General features: G+C 39.9%; 1 protein-coding gene across 1 annotated transcript in view; it reads left to right on the top strand.

Moving 5' to 3' along the window:
* The window catches only part of LOC122535433 (neurogenic protein mastermind-like), a 52,518-nt gene that overhangs the window by 29,624 nt on the left and 4,445 nt on the right, over positions 1 to 18,449 (top strand). Inside the window, exon 2 of the mRNA XM_043666968.1 lies at positions 14,268 to 15,992. Within this exon, the coding sequence (XP_043522903.1) occupies positions 14,268 to 15,992 (1,725 nt within the window). The remainder of the gene's footprint in view (positions 1 to 14,267; positions 15,993 to 18,449) is intronic.

Below are 18,449 nucleotides of genomic sequence, written 5' to 3'. Positions count from 1 at the left end.
AAACGACGAAATAAAAGTTGCAGAACGTAGGCTTTTCCTTCGACGCTAAACGCACTACGATCGAACGATGAAAATTTAAAACTTCGATCAAAAATTCTGCATTCATTGTTGCTCCTTCCGTTATAAAAGAAATGTATAATTTATTCAAATTATTAGTTATTTCGTGCATTGTTGCCTGTTGAATTTACAATTGTCCGCATAAAAATATGACTTTTATTCAAGCTATTATTTATACGTTTGACCTCAAATTTGCCCCGGTACGTTCAATGTTAAAAATCTTGGATAACTTGCTTGCAAAATCTGCAGAGTTTTATTGTTTCTCTCCAATTTGGCAGTTCGCTGTGGATAAAGCGTTTTAGATATGTCAATCAAACTCGAATGTGTCGAGAGGTTTTCGCGCGTACGCAGAAAGTGTGAACGTGGTAATGCGATAAAAACTGATTTCTTGTTAGTTCGATTCGTATGTGATAAACTTGCGTCGATAAGAAATCGTACGTAGCTGAGACTGTATATAGGGATTAGTATCTCGAGTGGTTTACACTTTACTCTCAAGATTTGCTATCTAGATGGAAAGCGTTTCAGATGATAAAGTGTTCTTGCCCCGTACGAATCGTTAAGACATCAGTGATAATTGAAAATTCCATATTTCTCTATAGGAAAAGAAATTTATCTCTGCCAAAAATCGAGAATATCGACTGTTGCTGAGCCTCGTTGACTCTTGTTGGCGAATTTTGGTGCTTGTCCAACGAAACGCCTCGACTTTTTATCGACCAGCTTGTCGAGGAAACGAAACGATCGGCCGCCGGCGCAATGAGTATCGCTAGCGAACAGGCAGAATTTTCGATGGGTGAGAGCGCACGCCTACGCCATAAGCGCCATCCGTTAGTCTAAAAGTAACCGAACCGATATCCAGTCTAAATATGGATTTGCGTGTACGTTGGCCTTTGTGAACGCGTTCGAAACTCCGCTTCGATGTACCACACCTCTCGAATTCACTGTCGCGTCACGAGAAGAAAATCAATCGACTCACGAACGATTGAACATCGGTGTGTTCACCTTCGAACAAAGAGTAGCTTTTCAGTCATTTTGCTCGATTTTGGCCATTCTTAATCCACTCGTTTAAAACTGTCTTCTGAAATTCTTTTCTTCGTTTCACGTCGTTGTTGTAGATTTCACTCTAAGCCTCTGTTCAGATGTTGTTTTATTATACATCGCATCATACAACTCCACATACGTTTGTTATAATTATCAGCAAATTCTGAAAAGAGATGACAGTTGAATGCAAAGGATTAAAATAGCTTTTCAGTCATTTTGCTCGACTTTGACTGTTCTTAATCGACTCGTTCAAAATTGTCTTCTGAAATTCTTTTCTTCGTCTCACGTCGTTGTTGTAGATTTCACTCAAAGCCTCTGTTCAGATGTTGTTTTATTATACATCGCATCATACAACTCCAAATACGTTCGTTATAATTATCAGCAAATTCTGAAAAGAGGTGACAGTCGAATGCAAAGGATTAAAATAGACTTTCGTCGTAGCTTTTCAGTCATTTTGCTCGACTTTGACTATTCTTAATCGACTCGTTCAAAACTGTCTTCTGAAATTCTTTTCTTCGTCTCACGTCGTTGTTGTAGATTTCACTCTAGGCCTCTGTTCAGATATTGTGCTATTATACATCGCATCATACAACGCCAAATACGTTCGTTATAATTATCAGCAAATTCTGAAAAGAGGTGACAGTCGAATGCAAAGGATTAAAATAGACTTTCGTCGTAGCTTTTCAGTCATTTTGCTCGACTTTGGCTATTCTTAATCGACTCGTTCAAAACTGTCTTCTGAAATTCTTTTCTTCGTTTCACGTCGTTGTTGTAGATTTCACTCTAGGCCTCTGTTCAGATATTGTGCTATTATACATCGCATCATACAACGCCAAATACGTTCGTTATAATTATCAGCAAATTATGAAAAGAGATGACAGTCGAATGCAAATTAAAATAGACTTTGTATAGACTTGATATAACTCTAAATTATATCTAACTTATAACTATCTAAATAGACTTTATTAGACTTCATATAACTCTGTCTAGTAATATAATTCTGTAATAATTCTAAATCTATTAAATCTATATATATATATATATTTTTTTTTTTTTGTCACAAAAATCCATCCTTTCACGCCGAAAATAAATTCACATAGCGCACAGTCGCTTCTCGTCTTACCAAGTTTCCGACGTTCACCCAGTTCGCAGTTCCATCCCCCAATCGTTGTCAGAGAACAGAGAAATCTGAGTAATTCGGGGGTGGAAAAAATTGGGTCAGAAAGTTGGAGGCCCAGTTTCTCATCGGAAGATTCTGCCAATTCGACGAGACTCGCCGTCGTACTTCGTTCTTGCGTTTTCGGAGAACGATCGACTGTGATTCGTTGCACGTTCAGATTCAGGTTCACGAAATCTTCGATCGGTTTGATCGCGACGATGCCAGAAGGTGTCGATTTTTCGAGAGCCAAGAGGTCGTTCGTTCGACGCTCCTTGCGAGTAGAAAGTGCGTAGATTTAATGCGGACGAGTCGCCGAAATTTCGCGACAAAAAGAAGACGAGGCTCGAAAGTTTCGAAAGTACGTCGTGGATGCGATCATGGTCAGTTGTTGTGCTTCGAGATCTGTTATTTTTGGTTGTTAGGAAATTTTTTACTTGGGAAAAAGATTGGGACTTGTTCGTAGATTTTTGAATTCCCCGATTTCGATTGATTCCGCATTTATTATATGGAGGGCAAATATTTCTTGTTGTCAAAATTATTGGTCATTACAATATACTGTAGAGATATAATATAAATAATGTTCATTTAATGAAAATTATGATAATAGAACAACAAATAATTAATATAAATAGCTTAATAATAACTTAATATAAATAGTTAAATAACTTAATATAAATAATGTTGATTTTATAAAAATTATGATAATAGAATAACAAATAATTAAACAAGACAAATTATTTCAAAACAACACGAATTAACAATTCAAATTCTTTTAACAACACAATTGACACTTTTCAACAGTTCTCTTTCAACGCTTTCTCACGACTCTGGCCTTTTCTTTAAAAACAGAACGCTCCATGCCTACGTTGGATTTCTCGCATCACATTCATATTTTGTCATATTTCTATGATCAACAAACAGGCCATTTGTTATATTTAAACATAACTAAAATTATAACTACAGATTAATTGTAATAACCGATAACCGATACTACAATACAGTAAGATTGTAATAGTGGATCAAAAATGTACTATTTACCATGGTTTGTCACCGAACTTGGGAAATCTAAAATGTTTAGGAAGAATTTTGATAGAAAAAAAAGAAATCACGCGAATCACTTTTATTGAAGAATGACTCGACTTGGACTTTCGTTTTTTGGTACACGTGCGTACGCAAACGTGCATAGTCCTCGATAAGAAATTCTCGTTCCCGAAATAATTAATAAACCGAGTCGACTCGGACTTTCGTACTAAAAGAATACATCCAACCGTATTACTCGAAAGATATCGAGCTACTCGCGAGCGAGCGGACAAAATACTCTGAGGGAGAGGGAGTAAACTGCAGTGGTTGGAAGTGAGCGCAGATGGCGGATACTCGGAAGTGGATGTTCACAGGTGATCGAGAGGTTCTTCGAGATCGCTCTTTTCGCTCCGACCGCCTTGAAAACAACAACAACAACAACGGCGTGTCCTGGAACGAAAACTCCCCAAGGACTTTCGTAATGGAGTTGTATCAATAATATAGAGGCGTAATAACTTGGGAAACGGGGGCTGCCACACCCTATTAACCGCATCGCTTCCACCGCAATTACAGTACGCCTTCGTACACTCGTGGCTTGACACGATATTACTAGGCAGTGATAACAAACTTACATAGATAGGTGGATGCTCCGTTGTGCACTTCATCTCTGTTCAGACCGTGTTCAGACCAGGCAACATGCAAAACAAGGCCTTTTGTTAATTATCAGATTGAACGCCGGCGACGTGTATTCCCGATTTCCGAGAGATCTCGTGCTTATCGGTTCTTCTCGGAACGCTCTAACCTCTTAGCTTAACGGCGAGAGATTTTTTTTTTTTTACTACTTTCGCGCTGCACTTTCGTGCGAACAAAGTGCGAGATTCAAGTGAAATTTAATCCTTTTGCACCTACGTTGGGATGAATTATAGTTTTGAAATCGAAAGGATGAGTTAAGTTGAAGGTTGCTTTGTGAAAAATTTGATAAATCGTGATAATATAACATGCTCTCTGAACTCTGAATCACTGATACTGATGATATTTGGCATAAATGTAATTTGAAAAGAAAAATTTTCGATGTTGAAGGGGCGAAAACTACCATCAAAATTTGGGAGTGTGGAACCTGTTTTGTCAAATATCTCGGAAATTATGTTTAAACGTAAATTGATGAAATTAGTGCTTTTTCAACGACGAATTTAATGGTGTATATCATTTTTGCGAAAAGAAATTTTGTTTAAACGATATATATTTAGAAAAACTGTATTTTTCATAAGTAAAACCGTCGATTTTGGATATTTATGTCGTTGATTACCGAAAAACAATAGAATTACATTACCGTTTATTTAACCGTGCTAAAACCTCGATAAGTTCGTTTTGCGAATTATTTCTATCGTTGACAATTACAACGATAGAAATCTATACGTAGATCGGTGGTTAATCTTGAAAGTCATGGCAAACAGCGTGTTTTGAAAGATGTCGCCAGCGAATCGAAGTTTGACGAATCGGATTAAAAAATAGCGGGCAAATTTGATTTCCATGGAGCCCTCGCCGATAAAAATTGATCGAAATATGTGAAACGGCTCTGTGTTGAGTATTTCGGTTGTATTCGTGTTGGCTGTCACCATGTGTGGGATTTGCGTATTGTTTGTCGACGGATGGCAACGTTGTGTCGAATTTGAATAACATGGTGGCTAACGAGTACATTTGTGAATTTTGTTGCTCGTTTCTTACACATTTGAAATCAATTTTATTGTACCATCAACTGTTCTGCACGCTCTGCAACTTCGTGAAAATTCCACTGCTTGTGGTTTCTCGTTGTCGTAATAGTTCAACGAATTAATTTTAATTTTCGAATTGTTGTTTTAAATCTTTTCGATAGAAACGCAACGATGAAGAAACGATCAAACCGTTGACAATGTAAATTATAACTTTGTAAAAGAGAATCGCGTAACGATTTAAAGCATAGACTTTCGGTCGAAAGACTTCGGATTTCATTTTTTTTTTTTTTTTTTCTTAAAAAATGATTTCACAATAAGTAGAAAAATGTATCTTTTGTCGAAAATTGTAAAAATCCAAACATCTCTAAAATCATTGAGAAAATTGTTAATCTCGTTACTAGATCTATCATCGTTTTTTGAAGAATGAAAAAGCTCCCCTCTACAAAGAAGCCATAGAACTTGCCATACGATTTTTTTTTTTTTTTTTTTTTTTAACATTTCGTCGAACTTTGAATATTAGGATTAAACGACAAAAATTCAGGAAACCCTAAAACTTCACCTAATTTCTTAATGTTCTTGGAATTCAATAAAACGATGGAAGAAAAATAAAGTAGAGTTCTATGGGGTCGTTGTAAAGTGAAGATTTCAGTGATTTCAAGATGCAGAAAGAACTTTTCAATATGTTTACAAACATTTTCGAGCAAAAAGTATTATTATTCCCTTTTCAACCAAAATCAAGCGGATCGTTGTACGACTTTTTGTTTCACGAAGTTACGACGGTTCAAATTGTTTTAACAATTTTTCGTCGTTGTCGGTTCAGTTATCCTCCTTTGTATTGTACTTGCTGTAGAATTAAATTCTTATTCAACCGATTGATTAGAAGCAGAATGGCTGTTCCGACGCAGGAACAGTAGTCAATAGCAACAATTTGTACGCAGCGCCGGTGAAAATGAATTAACACGATGAACACGATCGATTTTGGTTAAAAGCGCTTTAAACGGTTAATTGTAACGTAATCGTGTACACCGACCACACGCTAAATTGATATTTATACATCTGCGACCGAATTAGAACGGCTTATAAATACACCGGGGCCGCAAATAGCGTGTGGCATCATGACACGTATGGCCACATCAGATGCGCTTCATACGCTTGTTTATTATTTACTGTTTACCCTCCGAAACGACCCTCCCTCTCCGCCCCGATTTTTTCCAATAAAATTTCAACTCTCGAACTTTGCTAGACTTCGACAGGTTCAGCGTGATGTACATACATAGAAATGAGAAATTAGAAATCGCAACAGTTGACAAGCAATAAACATTGCCATCTAGTGACAATAATTAAAAAAAAAAAAAGAAATAATTTAAATGAAATAAAATTTTGCACAGTATCGCAAAACGATACTCGATTTTTGTTTCGAAACTGGGAAAATTAAACAGTACCTTCATACCACAAAGAATTTCAACTTTATCATAATATACTCGTGCAAATGAAAACTTCCCACCGTCTACGAGACAAATACTGAATATTGAAGATAAAATCCCGAGACATATTTTTGGCAAGAGTGTGAGCCAAGTTACGAATGAAGGTAGATCGCTTAAAAAAATAGCTGACAACGATCAAACGATCAAAAAGTCGACACTCTGGATATAAATTTTAGATAAAAGGGAGACAGTAACGATGAGGGGAGAGAGTTTCCAAAAAAAAAAAAAAAAAAATGTCAGGATTTACCAGATTTTATATCTGATAGAAAGAATCGGACGAATTGTCGGGGAAAAATTGGATTATCCCGATAACAAGGATAACGCAAGCGCGTGCTCGCGTACGAGAGGCGATCGCCAGTTAAGAAGATTAACGATCCCTACGTGTCACGTTCCTCGCCAGGAATTCAACGATTTCCACCTGAATATGTATAAACGCCGGGAATGTTAAGTTTGGTGAATAAACAGACGAGTTACGTTAATATCATGGAGGAAATTTGAATTGTAAACTGAGGAGTAGCCTGTTTCCATCGAACTGGTTTTGTGGGTCTCCCTTCGAGAAGTTTCAACCGCTATTTTATTTGGAACCTTTATGGTTATATTGTTTCTTTATGTCACGCTGACATTTAATACAGAGACTTACATTTATAGAAAATTTATATCTATATTTATGGCAGATGTACATAATATAATATAAACAACGTAATATATAATTCGAAGTAATTTTTTGTCAATATTTTCTGTAAATATAAATATAATTATATTATATAATTATATTTATATTTACAGAAAATATTGACACAAAATTATATTATAATTATATTATAATATTATAATATATATATATATATATATATAATTATATAATATAATTATATTTATATTTACAGAAAATATTGGCAAAAAAAAATTACTTCGAATTATAGAGTAATAACGCGAGACAAAAAGAAAAACACGTGATCAATAAATTGTGTGGAACGTGAGGAGTGATTCGATAGTAAACACGCGTTTAATTTAATTTAATTAATTTGTGAAATTCAAAGACGAAAATGTGCAATTTACATTATATATTTAACGTAATTAATCAGAATTTAATACAACGTACAAATATTCATCAGAATAGAGAAAAAGTCAACTGGTGGCAATTGTAGGACTGTTGGATTACCGTCTAAGAATAAGTCGCGATTTTCGTAGGTTATATAAAGAAAAAGTTCCCGGCTGCTGCTTTAGAACACTCCCGACTTTCATTTTTGCATGTAACTGAAACTTTCTAGAAGAAGGATGTTTTATTACAAGCAATCCTCGTAGGAATACGACGTACGTGTGCCCTCGTAAAGGCTGGAAAGTGCGTGCTTAACCACTTTTAACTTCATTATCGTCGCGAATGATGACGATGGTCATCTACGAGCAGCTATATTCATGCCTGTGACATCAAGCGTTATGTTGTTAGTCACTGTTAACGTAGCAAATAGTTTCATCTAATTCAATATTTCAATTAAGAATAGGCTAGAACTACTGTTGTAAAGTGGTCCACAAATGACCAATTTGTAATTTTTTGTTAAACATTTTATAGACAACACGAGACAATGTATTTTTAAAGGTTCAAACAATTTATCTGTTCTTTATTGTTTTGTCTTCAATCTTTTTGAAATGATGGAAATTTTATAATGCTTCAGTCGGTAGTAGTTCTATTCTATTAAAATAGTAGTTGATATTTTAATTAACCAGGAAATACAATTTATATTTCGTTTCTTTTTTTTTTTTGTCACGGAGAAATTACGGAATTAGAGTGATAGAAAAATCTCATAATTTAGCTGTCCTCTAAAGTAGTAGCTTCTTCAACGCGAATTGCACGATACACAAACAACTGAAACGTACGAAATCGCATAGTCACGACGGATAACAAGGCTCGCCGCATTCTCTCGAGTCGCAGACACGCTCTTCACCGAAAACAAGCTAATATTCCAATATCAATCTATTCCAAGATTCCGATACTGTCTTAACAGTGATTTATACTAATTTTCCGATACTCTCGTCTCACGTTCAAAATGACAAGATACACGCAGGTTCGTATTTATTATATACTCGAGTTTCAGGTTCTCTAACATACCAAAGTTAATTTATTTTATAATAATTCGCTGTTCCATTCATTTTTTCCCGAAACAATAACAAACAAAATATATTCAGGCACGCGTTTCTTTGAAACGGAGAAATTAATTTCGTCCCACAAACGATTTACATACAATGTAAGAAGAGCACATGCGTACCAATGACATTGAAAAATTGTTGATAAATTTAAATTTATATAAATTTAACGATCCACGTGCTCTCAGTTTAAAGCGTGAAACTTATTCTTTGACAGACGCGAGGTTCATTTTTCTTGAAGATGACTTTTCATCATGCGACGTGTGGAAAAGTGAGGATGATTTCTCTCGAAAATTGTCGAAATTCAAACGCGTGTAGAACCATTAAAAAACTTTTCGTGACCGTATCCATCATGATCTTGAAGATTTTCTCTTTAAAACTCTTTAAAACTCGCCGTATAACTTTCTTTCTTTACCATTTTATCGACAAAATGTTACGATGTTTTGAATTTTTGTGTCGTTTCGCTATTCAACGACAAGTTCAATAAAATGATGAAAAAGGAAATCGTGCAGCGAGTTTTAAGGGGATCGTTGCACAGGAGAAACATTCGTTCTTTTAAAACGATCGTAAATCTGATTTCGAAAAAAAATTTTTCCATCGTTCTGTCACGCGTTTGAATTTTCACACTTTTCAAAGGCAAGCGTATCTTCATTTCCCTACTTATTACAGGAATATTACGCGTGAAATCATTTTTGAAACTCAAGAGGATCAAAGCAGAGGACCAACGCCCGGTCGAACGATCAGTTTTCAAAATTTGATTTAAAAATTCTGCGGTTCTTTCGTTTAATTCTTACAAAAAAAAAAAAGAAATCTAATATATTTTTTTTCATATTATCCGAAAGTTATTTTGTGCATTGTTTCCTGTATTTAATTGACAATTAAAACTAACTGCCAGTTCCTCTCGTAGAAAGGCCTAACCGATTGCAGTAGGTTATTTTATTCGACGAAGTCACGCCAAATTAAACTGTCGACAATTTTCATTATCACAAGGTTTCATTGGTACAGTTACGCGCCCTTCGCTGCATTTCGAGTAGAATCGAATTATTCGCGAAGGAGACCGGTGGCCGAGTCGTCAAATTTAGGTCGTGCGTTAATGGTCGGCCAGCGGAATGCTGCGTGTAACGCTGAATCCACCCGTGCACCTCAAGGTTACTCGCTGACAATGTTTCTTGTCGTTTCGTCCATCGGGATTCAACAGATCGCTCGATTTTTCCCCGCTGTCGAACGTCTGTGTTTCTATTATTGATACGTCGTCGCCCGGGAAATATCGCCGAGGAAAATACACGTTCATGCCAGTGAATACCAACTCGAGACCGCGAACGTCTCCGCGATGAATGAGATTATTTGCAAGCTCGCTTCTGGTGATTTCGTTTCGCTTGTGAAATTTTCTCTCGTTTGTTCGTTCCCTTCTTCTTCTGTGAACGATTAGTAGATGTTGGCGAACACCAGCTGAGAGAAAGAAAGAATAAAATTAAACGAAATTCCGGTGAAATTTCATCAATAGAGCAGCCATCGATCTTTCAACTGTGTGAGTAAACTGAACGAACGAGAAAGAAGAATTCGTGTGAAATGTATGCACGTTACATTTGAAAGTTGCGTGGAAACATGCGCCCATTTAAAATTAATTTCTATTTATATTATATTATTATATCGACTCTATGAAACTGTACGCGATTTCTTTTTTTTATATATTTTTTTTTATTGTTATACTTGCCTTTCCTCTTTTCTTTTTCTCTCTTTTTCCCCTAGAAGTTTTGATGCGTTTTTCACAACGATTTCGATTTTTACCACTTTGACATCCGTATGAATTCTAAATAAACAAATATGTTTTTCAAAGTCTCTCGACAAACCGCTGGGAAATAACCATTCGCACTCGACTTAAAGAATGCAATTACAGTCGAGCGCGCAAATAGGAATTGTGAGCTGTTACTTCCGGTCGAGGTGGCACAATGTCGGCTCCAAGTTCGCCAAACTCGCTGGATGCAGTCGTTAGCCGATTTCGGGTGGGTTAAATCAGCTCCGAAAACGGTTCCCGGTTAGTCGAGATCCCGTTTATACGCACGTATATAGCCGGCCACCTATTAATTCGCCATCTCTAAACATCAAATTAATCGTTCGCGCGAATTCTTCGAGCGTAATAGACAGCGAGCTGGCGTACATCGGCGAAAAATCGTAAAATTCACATGTTATAATTTCGTACGTCGCAAATTCCTTTCAAAGTAGAAAACACTTCCAGGGAGGAGTGGAAAGGTGAAATCTCGCCTTTGCACATTACGAAGAATGATCCTCTTGAATTGATCGAGTATCTTTCAATATTTCCTTCAAGGAAATTTATGTCGCGATAGGGTCTCCAGTGAAATTTTTAGAAAAAGGGTGAAACTTGGGTTTTATTTATATAAGTGACAATATTTTGACTTGTTACATAACCTATACTTTAGTTAAATATATTGACACTTAGCGTGCTTATTGTTAAATTATATTATAGATTAAAACTGTACTAACTCTTAAATAAAATAGAATTTTGTACAGTGTCGAAAAAAAGGACAATACTTACGAGCACCCCTAATACACATTACGAGTAATTCTCTTACAATTGAGTATCTTTTAATATTTTACTTAAGGAAGTTCATATTGTACTTGTATAAAATCATCTCTATTGAAATTTGTACAAAACACAAAGGCGAAATTTCGCTTCCACGTGTTACGAAGAGTAATTCCCCTTCAATTGAGTGTCTTTTCATATTTTCTTGAAGGAAATTTATTTTGCGATAGAACTGTAGCGAACGTTATATCAAAAGTGTGAAATTTCGCTTTTGTCACAATGAGTAATTCTCTTGCAATTGAATATCTCTTGATATATTTTTTTTTCTTCTTCTTTTGAGGAAATTTATTTTCTGACGAAAAACACTTTCAAAGGGGTGAAATTTCGCTTTTACGTGTCACGAAGGGTAATTCTCCTGCAATTGAGCATCTATTCATATTTTCTCCAAGGAAATTCATATTGTGACACAACTATCTCTGTCTTTGCTGAATTACAACTGTAAAATTAACATCAATTACGTTAGTGGATCGTACTAAATTATACTGAATTTCACGGGTCGTCGTTCGAGTCGGAACAACTTTAGGTTAACGAAGTAAGAAACTCGCGAGGTGAAAATTCGCAGTGTATCAGAACGGAAGGTTAATCAATGGATTCCCGTGATTTATTTCCGACTTTGTCGCCACGACGCATTGTCAAGTCTCAAAGATTCGTCGGTCGAGGATCGAAGGAAGATGGCACGAAGAAACAGAGAAAGAGAGAAAGAGGGAGAAAGCGTGTGGAAGAGACAGGCAAGTTGATGAAACCGAGCGGACGGGCGAAGATTTATGTTCGCGTTAATAACTGCGTCGTCGTCGACGGTTTCGATTGCATTTCTCGTAATGCTCGTGCGTTTTTTACTTTCTCGTATTGACTGTGTTGGAAGATGTTCTCGAACGGCTGATGCTGAAGCGAGCAATTTTGTCTTTTATGCGATTGTTGTTTGTGCTTTTGAACGAGTCGCAGTTCCCTCCTGATGTCGTTGAGAAGTTGAGTAGTAATATACAAGGTCAGTCATATATTGCCATCTAGATCTACATCATTGTTACTACGCGTAGCGAAAAATGTTTCAGACGAAGTTGAATGGTTTCGAGAGGGGTAGATTTTGATGATGCTACTCTTCTTGTAGGTGGACGTGTAGAAGACATATGAAGGTCATTAACGCTTTTTTTTTTTAAATGGAATCGTATATTTTTTATTGCATCAGTTGACGCACCTTGACATTCTTTACCAAAAAAAAAAGTATTAATGTTAAATGTATTTATGTTAAAAAAATCACTAGCTTAGGAGATATTTCAATTTTAATTTTGTAAAATCTATGCGTGAAAGACAAAGACAATGTGAATAGAAGAACGCTATCCTTCTTCTTTCGTGTTTTCCATACGATAAGTTGACAAAATTAAAATTAGAATTAACGACGGAATACACGAATGAATTTCGATGATGCGTGATTTTACAAATTTGCAATGTTGATTAGTTTATTGTCTGTTTACTTAGAATGAGTTCAGAGATGAAAATAAGATATGCCTGTAAGATACTTCATACTACGATTTCAAGTCGCAGCTGACAATAAGTGCACGCGTACTCGCAGCAATGATCAAAGCTAATTTTCTCGAAAATTACAAAACTTCGAACGAAAAAAAAAATTTATAATTTATAATATGAGTATGACATTTATAAAATATTAATATAAATAATTTATAAATGCAAATACTCTAATTTATAAATATAAATATTCTTTATTTTCGACTTATGTTTCCACTTCGCTTGTATAACACATATTACACAATTTATTACACAACGTAATATACACTGTCTCGTTAACAATCCTTCAAGCGTCACACCCGTGCTAAAATCGAACGACGACCGATTCCGATCGAGGAATCGACGATTTGAGGGGACGGGAATTTCCAGAAGGAAACTTCAGGAAACTGTAGAAGAGGGCGGTTTGACGTGGGAGTGTATCGCGGGACGCGCGACCTGGCCGAATGCGATAAATCTCGGTGTAACGCGGCCTCTGGTCGACGATGGTGTCCCAGGCGTCTCTGGCGAGCCGCGAGGAAATTGCGGAGAAAGCACGCGGTAATGCAGACATTTCCGTCGCCTGGCGGAACCGGAACGCCCGTATTTTTCACCCCGGAGAAGCGAGAAACCCGGGCTGGATTGCGCGCGATGTAATAGACGCGAGAAACGGGATTCTGGGGAACAGTTTTCGCCTTGTGTGGCACGGTCCTCGTCAGAAAACCGGCCGATCCGCGTCGACATTTTCTTCCCTCCTTGTATAGACGTTTGCCTTCTCTTTTTAAATCTTCTTTAGTCTTTCGTGCTTGTCCAAAGCGAGCGAGACGAAGATCTTTGAGTTTTTTTTTAGAGATCTTAAACATCTTCTTTTGTTTCTCGCGTTGATTTTCATCCCTTAGAACGTGGTGTTGTCGGTTGATCGTGTAACTTGTGATGTACGAGTTAATGAGGAATTATTGACTAGAGCTCACGCGGAGGCTTGCTATGAATGAATTCCTTAACGCGTTCGCAGAATATTTTATGTAAATCTCTCGCACAACCAGTTTCGTTACCTCACTAAATCACTCGGTGAAAATTGTTTTCTTTAGCTTTATCTGTGTCTTTATGCTATTGCTGACAAAATGTGCTACAAAATGTGTTGATAATTATCGAGAAACGAAAGGTGATGATCAATGAACACTTGTATTTGAAACTGAGACGTTTAAAAAAAATCTGACTACGATATTATTAGTTTAGTACCAACTTTCCTAAGAATAATTATACGTAACAAAAACCAGGATATAAATAATTATTTTCTCCTCCCTTTCATAATTATTGTAAATAGGGATTCGTCGGAATCTTCATCTGCTTAAACTTCGTTGAAGCTCAAACCAACGAAGGGAGGCGAATCCGTAAAAATTAGTGTGAATTTCAAATCCATTTATTATTCAATGCACTTGCTCACCCAGTTTCGCTGTCAGTTACACAATCAGGAAGCATTATTCCACGTTTTTCTAATTCTCGGCTATGATAAAGCTACGACTAAACTGATCGACATTTTCTCTTTCTCGTTTCAGCAGCAAAAATTCGTGAAGAGGACGGCCGAGGAGTTGGAGCCAGCCGGCAGTGGTAGCGGAGACGGCGGCTTCGGCGAGCCGCCGGTGAAGCTGCAATGCACACAAGCACAGCATCAACATCAGCAAGGTCCCGGTGGCGGCGGCGGAAAAGGTGGGTCTCATCACGGTCCCCATGGTCAACACCCCGGTGCTGGAAACGGCGCGAACTCCACGGGTGCAACGCATGGTGCCGGTGGGGGCGGCGGTGGTGGCGGTGGCAACGAGGGATTGACCAAGTTCTCCGTAGAGATCGTGCAACAACTGGAGTTCACCACGTCCGCGGCCAACTCGCAGGCCCAACAGATCTCCACGAACGTGACCGTCAAGGCGTTGACCAACGCCTCGGTGAAGAGCGACCTACTGAACGCGTCGTCATCGCCGAAGTCGGGCCCAGACACGCCAGCCTCTGCGACGTCGCGACCGCAGACGGGAAACGGTGCCGGTGGTGGACCAGGCGGCGGTGCGGCCGGTACCGGGCCACCGGCACCCGGTGGTATCGGTTGCGTGGACATAGGTAACCTGGTCGAGTGCAAGCAAGAGCCGGACAATGAATTCGTCGACTTGGAGCAGTGCGCTGCAGCGCTGGAGAAAGATGCAGCGGCGAACGGCGCCGGTTTCCCTGGTTTCTCCGACTTTATGGGCGACGACACTGGCGACGAGATCATCACGTCAGACGCGTTCAAGGATCTCATCTCGGAGATCTCTGACCTGCATCCCGAGTTCATGAAGGACTTTGACTTCGAGGAGAAGATTCCGGTGGAGGCTTTGGCGAACAACGCGGCGGTGGTTGCTGCGGCCGCCGCTGCGGCCAATAACAACAATAACAACAACAACAACAATAACAGCATCGGGACGAACAACGGTCAGATCAAGATCGAGGACGACAAAGACTCGATGCATCAGCAGCACGGCAACGTAAACAGCAACAGCGTGAACAACGGCACTCCCACGAACAACGGGAACGCCAATGTGCCGGCCAATTCGAGCCCCGGAGGTCTCGCTTCTGCACAGTACTCCCCCGCTAGACTACCGTATTCCAGCCTGGACTTCAAGTCCGAGATGAGCCCGGCTGCTCAGACGCTGAAGCAAATGGCTGAGCAACATCAGCACAAGAGTCAACAGCTTGGTCTCGGTGGATTTAATCCTGGCGCGGCGGCGGCGGCAGCTAGAGGCTCTACTGCTAGGTCACCATACGCCGAATTTCCCCAGTTTGGCGGCACGTCCGACTATCTGGGCAGTCCTGGCAGCACCGGCCCACCTGGTGCACAGTCTCAGGCGACCACCGGCACTGGGTCGTATCACAAGAACAACGGCACGGCTGGATTCCAGAGCCAGCAGACGAACGACATGTTCGTCGGGTCGCAAACTCAGTTCGCTGCCGGCCTGGCGGATATGAAGAGACCGCAGCCAGCCGCAGGCGGCAAGCCGACCATGCTTGGACCGAGCGGAGGATACAAGCAACAGTACTCGCCGTACGGTAGCCCAGGATCGATGCCGAATCACGGCAGTCCAGGATATCCACTGCCACCGAGAGGCTCTCAGGGCGCCGGACCCAATCAAACCGGATCCCAGGGACCTTTCACTAGCTCCACGCCGCCAAGACCTCCCTCGGGACCCGGCACGTCCACTCTGCAAATTAACCAGGCGCAACAGCTACACATCAACAACCCCGGTCATCAGATTCAGGTTAGTGGAGCCTTTTATTTTGCCTTTTTCACTTTTTTACTACGTTCAATTCGTTATTTTTACCAGGAGACATTCGGAAAGTTTCTTTTATTTACAAGTATCTTCGAGAATAGAATTGAATATATTTTACGTGTTGCGTACAAACTGTGGTGAGGATTTGATCAAATGAAAAGAGAAAGAAAAAGAGCAAGAAGTTAGATGAGTAAAAGGATGGGGATAGGGGAAGTAGGAGGCGCGCGCGAGGCCGAATGATATCTGTTGCGTCGCGACTACACGTCTATTTTTGTCGAGCGGCATGACGAGTCGACGTCGGTGGTGGCCAGAACGCGCTGGTGGTGGTAGCGACGTCGTCGTCGGTGGCGTCGGTGGCGTCGGTGGCGTCGGTGGCGTCGCCAGCGAAGGGGCGTACTAGTAGTAATAGTAGTCGTAGTAGTAGGAGTAGTACCGGTAGTGGTAGTGGTCGAGAAAACGAAGGGGGTATGTTGGCGTCACGAGGGCGCCGCGACGCGCAACAAGTAGTCTACCCCCTCCAGCCCGCTCTTTATAAATTTTCTCTCTTGCTGTTTGCCCCTACCATCGCTCGGACAGCGTGGAGAGAGGGTTGCGTAGCCGTGCGCAGCCGGCGTCGCGACGCCACCACCGTCTGCTCGATTTAACCTGCACCTGCAATCCGCGTCAATACGCTTCGAACGGTAGTCGCGAGGCTGCACTCGCGACAACCTGCACGCGACCAGCCAGCTCGCATCCTCGTCCGGCCATCATTTCTCTTCCGAGCTCTCAGACATTCGAAATTTTATTCAAATAAATCTCACTTAACCGTTAAATAGCTGTTGAAATGAAATTCTATTTGAAATGGGAAAGTCTTTCGTTGCAAACTAGAACTATCCTTCAGATTCACTGCACGCGTTTGATATTTCAATTCTTCGTCGAGCAATGAATAAGTAACGAGATCGAAAACTATTAATTCGATATTAATTCGCAGCGTAATCTGATCTAGTTGAGAAACACGTGTAAAGTTGTTGAGCGTTGTTACGCGAAAAAAGTGGTATCACTGGTAGTAAATCTTACTCTCTACGATTCTACTTTTATTCACTTCAATCAAGCCATTCGCACGTTTATTGCCGTTCTGTATAACCTAGGCCCACATCTTTTTTACGTGCTAATAGATTTATTTCATCGATTAGAAAAGTTTTTAGAAATATCGAACAGCTTTAGCTAGAAACTTTAAGTTATCTTTGCTGCAATAAATGTGCCAAAGTTGTTAATCCGATTTTTTACAAATATGGGAAAATTCTGTCCTTTTCTTTACGAAAATTCAAATTAACGAAACTCTGACAGTCCCCGAATGAAAACAATCTTAGCTCTAGACAACAACAACAATCTCAAACAGCTTGAACTCTGCCGCTAAGGAGCTTTCCCAGCTTCTTTCAGAAATAATCAAACCAAAAATCAGCGAATCACACGCAGCGTCCTGAGAATTATACAGCGTGCTCAGACGTTTCAAATTAATCAAATCGATCGCGTCTCAAAGAAACGCGCGCAAACATCGTCAAACATTTGAAAAGACACGTTTCCCAAGCGCCGCTGGGGAATCGCCGTGCTTATCTGAAACCGCTGTCGTAGAAAATCGTAGAAAATCCTGGTTCCATTGTGGACGAGCGTGTGTTTTGAAGAGATCTTATCCGTACGTCCCTCGAACATCTTCGAACGTTCTCTCTCGGTTCCAATCGCGTACGGACGCGTCTGTCCCTCGTAAATCACGCGGGCAACCGCGTGAATTTGCATCTCAATGCGTCCAGGCGAGCATTCCCACCTTCCGCGTTTTTCCCTCCGTCTCGATCCTCACCGCCGCTGCTTTTTATTTGTGTATCACGATACACTTTCGTCTTCTGGCTACTTTTCTTTTTTTTTCCTTGCTTTCCTACGTTTCCTTGAGAAATTGTTAGTTGTTAGTCGGGCAGTTCGACGCGTCATCAAAAATGAAAGAATGGAAGAATGGAGCTGGCAGTCGCGCGGACGATACAGTTCGGAGAGAAACACTTTTTAGAACGTGAAGTCGCAACGTGAAGTTCGAAGCTTGAGTTTTGTTGCGTTATCGAAGCAGAGGGTTGCTTGAAATTCCACGTTGTGGGAAACGAGACGAGAACGTGCTGATCTTGAAAGTAAGTTGGAGAGAAGAAGGAACTTGCCCCTTGCAGTGGCGCGATTTGCGTGTGCTAGTTACGAGGCCCGCACGCGTCCGCTCGGCGTATCGACGCACGTTGAAAATTTTGAAACAATGATATCGCTCGGGAAATGTTATCTGCCGGTGAATTTACATATCGTGCCTCGCGAACGAACCGAAAACTGACCGTTTCCCCACCGTGTTTCCGGTTCCTCGTATCAATCGGGCCACTTTTCACACTGGTCGAAAGATTTCGTACGCTCGTTGTTTCTTCTTTTTTTTTTTTTTTTTTT

This window comes from Frieseomelitta varia, unplaced genomic scaffold, assembly GCF_011392965.1.
Source record: "Frieseomelitta varia isolate USP_RPSP 00005682 unplaced genomic scaffold, Fvar_1.2 scaffold_717, whole genome shotgun sequence".
NCBI classification, from domain to species: Eukaryota; Metazoa; Arthropoda; class Insecta; order Hymenoptera; family Apidae; genus Frieseomelitta; species Frieseomelitta varia.
This window is presented reverse-complemented; position numbering and strand designations above follow the sequence as displayed.